The following is a 6321-nucleotide window of genomic DNA, read 5'->3' as shown; positions in this document are numbered from 1 at the left end:
GAAGATGAGCACGTTGAAAATTGGTCCGAAAACGCTCTCTTCTCGAATGAAAGCAGGTAAAGGCTCCTTGTCCGCGCAGCACAGCCATTCTGCTGTGGAGATGTGGGCCTCTCTCTGAAGAGTGGACTGGTACTGGGGAGAAAGCGATGGCGGCCAGCCCACCCTTCGCGAAACCGCTACAACTGGAGACCCGCGGAGCCCGCGGTGGGAGGAACGGCAGCAAGGCCCGGCACTTCCGGGCCGCCTCCCGCTGTGCACCCTGGGAGCTGTAGTTCCCGTCCTGGAGGTGGCTGTGAGGCGCCTATAGCGCATGCGCAGAAGCCGCGCCGCTCTGCGGGGAGAGCGAGGCCACCCAGCGACGCGACTCGCAAAAGGCCCTGCCCCTTTCTGTCCCGGCAGCGCGCTCTCTCTCGGAGAAGCTTGACGATTGGAAGGTTGGCTCGTTCACGTGGTTCCCAGCGGCCAATCAGGTTTTCTAGTTCCCGAACGCTGCCCTTCCGCTGTCTCGCAGCTCTGCGAAATGGCGGCGTCCCGGGGGCGGAGGCTGCTGTGGCACGGCCGGCGCTGGTTCTCGCAGACGGAGTCCGCTGTCCCCCCGCGGCCCCCGGACTCGCTCTACCCGCCCATAGTGGCTTCCGCTACGGCGAAGAGCAAAGCGGCCAAGCGGCGGCGCCTGGAGCATTTCAACCAGCGGGTGCACGCGGCGGCCTCGATCGAGGAGAAGCTGCGGCTCTACGGGCAGCTGCAGCGGCCCAAGTACATGCTTTACCCGCAGACCTTCGCCCTCAACGCCGACCGCTGGTACCGGAGCTTCACCAAGACCGTCTTCGTGCCGGGGCTGCCCCCGAGAGCGGCGTTGGCAGCCGCGAAAGCTCCGGGAGCGGTGGCGCCGCAGGCCGCGAAAACCTCGGAGGGCCCGGCGGGAGTGGCACCCGAGGCCGCCAAAGCCCCGGAGCCGGGGACGGCGGCACCAGGGGCTGCGAAAAGCCCGGAGCTCGCGGCGGGAGCGGCGCCGTACCTGGATATGGGCGAGCTGCGCTCCCTCGCCTGCGACGCCCTCCTGCAGGAGAGCTTTTACCAGAATAAGAAGCGGCCGTTCCTCTACCGCGATCAGGATCACACGCCCGGCCCGTTCCTTACGCAGCTCGTCTCCACCCTCGCCGCTTTCCTGTGCGGTCGCAACCCTCTGCTGGCGGCCTCCTCCCTTGGTGTGGAACGGGAGTGGGTGGGAGAGGGAAGTGGGAGCCCTTGGGGGGTGGGGCCGGTCTGTGAACCCGGCAAGAGTGTCGCTGGTGTAGCCGAGTTGTTCAGACCATCACTAGTAAGGCATCTTGGCTCCATTGTCCCACACGGTGTGAGTGGATTTTGGCTTTTCTGTTTTATTGCAGCTACAGAACAAGAATTGGGAGGGTTTTAAATGCAAAGGGGCGATTCTGTTTCTCTCTATTCCTCTGTTCTGTTTCAGATTTAAAACCTGAAGTTAACTATTACTGGCATCATGGTGAGGAAGTTGTTGTTCATGGACATCGAAAGGGTAGAGTTGATCCTGTCCGATTTCAGATAGATGATAACCCACACCTCCAGATCCGTGTACCAAAGCAACTTCCAGAGGTGTGGATATTTTCAACCGCAAGTTAATTGCATGCATTTTCACTTACGTTTCTGACTGCCACTGAAACCATGCGATAGGTAGTATACGGAGGACCTGGTTAATCAGGCGTGTAGCACATCTGTGCATTTTTCAAGTCTTAATGCCTTTACTACCTTACTGTGTTTTGTAGATACTGAGACAGTCTTCTGAACGTCAAGTTGGTCACCTTTGTGCTTTAGATAAAATGCATGTTGTAACTCTTAATTAAATTGAGTTTTTAACTTCTTTTATGCTTGTAAGTGGAGGCAAGAATAAGAAATGTGGTGTGGAACGTTCTCAGTGGAGGAGAATAAGATGAGAGAAATGGAGAAAAAAAGAATGGAGTAAGAGAGAACATGTATAACCTGAATGTGAGCTCTGTTACCTGTTAGTACTGCTTAACAGTTGTTTTCTTGAATGCTTAGTTTTCTGGAAGCTGATTTAATATTTTAATCTTTTTCTTAGAGGTTTATACAATGGTAATTGTGTAGCCTGTGAGTGTCTGTTGCCCAATTTCCACCACAAACAGAAAACTGTGCTCCACTTTCTGTAACTGCTGAACATTTGCTAACTTAGTTGTACAATTTGCTTAGGTTAATACTGTTAGATGTTACAAACCTTGGCATTTTGGAAGAACTGTCTAGGCAATTAAAAATGTTACATAGTGCAAAACCCTGAATACCTGTAGACTCACTCTGCTGGTTCATGTTAATTTATTGACTGCTACTTGAAATGTTTTTGCTTATCTTCTACAGAAATGGATTCTGATTTTGAAGATAGTACCAATTGTTAGCAGCTTTGTTAGCACCATTTCACACAATGTTTTTTATATATTGCAGAACACTCAGACATCAATATAAGATGTGTGTACTAGCATTCATCACAAGACAAGAAGTTCTGTTGCAAAAAATGAGTTCAGTTAAAGTTATACATAAATGGTATATGTAAACAAGACTTGCACCTTCTGCTGTCTGACCAGAAAGTGGCATATTATGTGAGGCCTGATGTCAGAAACATGACTTAAGTGATGGCTTTTCTTTCTTCTACTTCCTTCAAGATTGTACCACTGGAGTCAGATCTTGGAGATGTTCCCGTTATTGACCACAAACCATCCAAACTGCCATTGTTCAAAAAGCAGTATGAAAACAAGGTATTCATAGGTAAGAGTTTTTGGTTATGAAATGTTAACTACTTTTTTGCCTAAAAAACCAAAACAACAACAAAAAACCCCCAACCTCAAATACCACCGCCCTGACCTTTCTCCTCCCATCCACAGGAAAAAACCTGTATACCTTTTTTTATATATAACTATACTATATAAATACATATATAGAATATAAATCTCTATTGAGATTCCATGTCAGTTAGGCAATGGGGAGTAGCATCCTACTGTACGTATGGTACTCTGTGTCCAGATTCACTTGAAGGTGTTGGGTTGAGTAGAAAATTGGCAGAAAACTGGCTTTGAATTTTAATACATCTGCTCAGAGACATTTTGGTACGTGATCTCTTGCCTTTTGGAGTTGGGCAAGCCCTCCAGTCTCCCGCAGAAATGAAGGAATCTCAACATTTATACAGATCTACAGCAGAGGTTCTAACCTTCTGTTTGGAGTTTGATAGTAAAGACATTTTTGTATGCATAGTAAAGAGTGTTTTCTGACTGACTTAATTTTTTTATTTTTGGGGGGCACAGGATCAAAGGTAGCAGATCCATGCTGTTATGGACACACCCAGTTTCATCTTATTCCTGATAAACTAAAACGTGAGAGGTTTGTAAGAATGAATCTTGAGGATCAGATTGAAGTTCTTTATCGAGCTAATGGTATTGCAAGTCTCTTTGCCTGGACAGCAGCACAAGCAATGTATCAAGGTGAGACAGGCAACTTGATAAATTCTTCCTGGTGATGAATGCCTACTATAAAGTTCTCTAACCTTTTTTTCCCTGCCACCTTTTTCTCATGCTGCTGCTTCTTAAGACCATCCTTTAAGTAGGTCTTTGAAAATTTAATTGAACCAACAAATGAAGCAGACCTTACCAAGGGAGTTAATCAAGACTTTGTTTTTAAGTACTTTGACTCAGGATGAATTAATTACGCAGAAAAATATTTTTTATATATATAACACTAAGCCTGTGCAAAAACTTCAATCCTGCATTCACTTGCTCACTCCAGATTTGTTACGAGGAAAGGTGGTAGATATCAAGCAGTTTGGTGTTTTGTGTTTTTTTTTTTTTCCCCTGAAACAACTATGTTGCTTAGACCCTTGTTTCAGAAATGTCAATTCTATAAAACTACAATCAGTGAAAGAAAAATGTCAGCAGCCTTGCTTTAGGATTTTATGCCTATGTTTGTCTAAAAATCCCAGAAAACTGGATGGATAGACCAGATCAGTCTTTTGCTTATTCATGTAAATACGAATGTTACCTAGTGTTAACTAGAAGATACCTGCTGGTTTGTATGTTTCACTTGTAAAACAACACGTGGAAGAAAGTGCTTTGACTATGATGTATATTGCTGGCTCTGCATCAATTTTTTTATGTAATGGTATGTTAGAAAGCTTAACTTTTTTTGTGGACATAAAACATTGAAGTCAAGTAAGTATTAGCTTCAGAGCGGGTTCCAGTTGTAAGCACATTATGAGTTATCAGGATAGTATGATTCAAATCTGTGAAGCTTTTTCTTTGTTCTGTAACAGTTTGTAGTGGTGTTCATCGCACATGATACCAAATACCTTTCAAGAATATTACTGTGTGTGCTAGCACACATGCATAAATATGTAAAGAAAATATTTAATGCTCAGCGGGGGTTGCTTGAAACATTAATACTTATTGATAAAGTGCTCTTGGTGTTGTCTGGCTGGTTACTATAGTCAGTTATGCTCATGCATAGATACACGTGCTTCTGCATGAAACAAATGTTCACTGCCCTGTGAGAAGCATGGAGTAGTTGAAAGATGTTTCCCCTCAGATCAATTGCAGGACTTGGATGCATTAATAACTTAGGTAATTTTGAAAAGTCACTTGGCTGATGAGTGTGGGGTTTTTATCAGTCAGCAATAGGGATCTGTGTACAAAATGCAAATACACCACTGTGTCCCTGATATTGGAAATACCCTTAATTGCGTTTTAGTTAGTCTCTATGAAGAATGCTTGTGTTGCTAAAGCAGACAGGGCTTTGTTTCCCTACTAAGTGGCTGCTGCAACTCACAGTATTTTTTTGTATTTCGGGATTGGGGTATAGATGTGTGTGCTGATAGGAATTTCGAGTCCTGTATAACTAGTGTTGTTTCTTCATTTTGTAGGATTCTGGAATGAAGCAGATGTGACCCGTCCTTTTGTATCACAAGCAGTAGTGACTGATGGAAAATACTTTGCTTTCTTTTGTTACCAGCTAAATACTTTAGCGCTAACTGTCGAAACTATTCAGAATAATCCTCGGAAGAATATCTGTTGGGGTACAGACAGTAAGCCATTGTATGATGTTGTGGAAGATGGTAGTGTGAAAGGCTTTAATGATGAAGTTCTGCTTCAGTTGGTTCGTTTTCTATTAAACAGACCAAAAGACTTGTAAATCATTCAACAATAAAGTATTCCTGTTTATGTGCCTGAACTTCATTGTAGCTCCATGAAGCATGGGCTATAATATGTCTTGTTCTTAGTCAAGTATTTGTCTAGCAAACACTATATACATCTTTTATGATATTTGGGCCTTATTTCTTTATTTTAAATGTATGATACTGTACACTGGAAAATAAATGTCTAGAATACCTTAATGTCTTTTTTATATTTTTTAGAAGCATATTGCACTAATTCAAAGTCACGTGAATACTTTTTTTTAGCAGATCTATAGCTCTGTCTTGAACTATCAAGCAAAATATGAATTTATATGACCATCTGATTATGTCACTGGGTAACTGTCTTGATATTGAGGACCAGTGAAAAATTTCTAATTTTGTGCCTGAAAAGAGATAAGCTGTCTTAAATGCTTACTCATTCTAAAGAGAAAATGAGCTCTGAATAAAAACTGTTTCTTAAAAGTGAATGGTTGGTAATTTAGTTACATAGCAAGGGAAATTTTTAGACATTTATCAAGCAGTAGTATAAACACAATGCAACTTGCTTCCAAAGATTCTGTTATGAACGTGCATACAAATTTTTAAGCTGTCACATCAGGAACCACAGAACTCTCAAATGCATTTGGAGCCTACAGTTTTCCTTTTAGCGTGGGACCTTGATTTCAGCGGTAGACATCTTGATGTTTTCATTGCTAATATTTGAATGTCTTAACGCTGTTTTTAGTAGACCACAGCTGAGCCCACACGATGATGAGGATCTCTGATTAATAAGATACAAGATTTAACGACTGTTTAGGAATATTTACTTATCAACAAAGTATACTTGGCTTTGAGGTAATTAAACATGCCTAGAATTTTACATGGTTCTGTACACTGCAACTGACCTTTTTGCAATTTTCCAGTGTTCTTGTTAAGACTCTAGTAGTTTGTTTTTAAAGAGAGTGTACTGAGTCATATGTGACTCTTGTTGAAGTACTTGGTTGCACATTCTTCAGCCTGAGCAATTGGGGATCCTGCTTCCTCTTGTAAACTGGTTTACAGAGTATTTTGCTAATGAATGATGAGGTAATTGTAGAGTCTTATTTGATTGGTACTTTGCTGATGTTGGAATTGACTAT

General features: G+C 42.8%; 1 protein-coding gene across 1 annotated transcript; it reads left to right on the top strand.

Annotated features, from left to right (window-relative positions):
- The first annotated feature begins 403 nt into the window (after positions 1-403).
- MRPS30 (mitochondrial ribosomal protein S30) lies at positions 404-5401 on the top strand. Its single transcript, XM_075138096.1, has 5 exons — positions 404-1208; positions 1466-1611; positions 2688-2790; positions 3324-3500; positions 4931-5401. Exons 1-5 carry the CDS (start codon positions 521-523, stop codon positions 5197-5199), a joined length of 1383 nt encoding a protein of 460 aa, XP_074994197.1. The 5' UTR covers positions 404-520; the 3' UTR covers positions 5200-5401.
- The last annotated feature ends 920 nt before the right edge of the window (positions 5402-6321 follow it).

The sequence above is a fragment of the Calonectris borealis genome, chromosome Z (assembly GCF_964195595.1).
Source record: "Calonectris borealis chromosome Z, bCalBor7.hap1.2, whole genome shotgun sequence".
NCBI lineage: Eukaryota > Metazoa > Chordata > Aves > Procellariiformes > Procellariidae > Calonectris > Calonectris borealis.
The sequence above is the reverse complement of the archived record's forward strand: the minus strand, read 5'-3'. Positions and strand labels throughout refer to the sequence as shown.

What these genes read in the sequence shown, in the direction of transcription:
- MRPS30 (XM_075138096.1), top strand. Translation starts at nt 521, where the DNA reads ATGGCGGCGTCCCGGGGGCGGAGGCTGCTGTGGCACGGCCGGCGCTGG. An exon ending in GCTGGCGGCCTCCTCCCTTG is followed by an intron (nt 1,209 to 1,465) that starts GTGTGGAACGGG and finishes GTTCTGTTTCAG; the next exon opens with ATTTAAAACCTGAAGTTAAC. An exon ending in TGAAAACAAGGTATTCATAG is followed by an intron (nt 2,791 to 3,323) that starts GTAAGAGTTTTT and finishes TGGGGGGCACAG; the next exon opens with GATCAAAGGTAGCAGATCCA.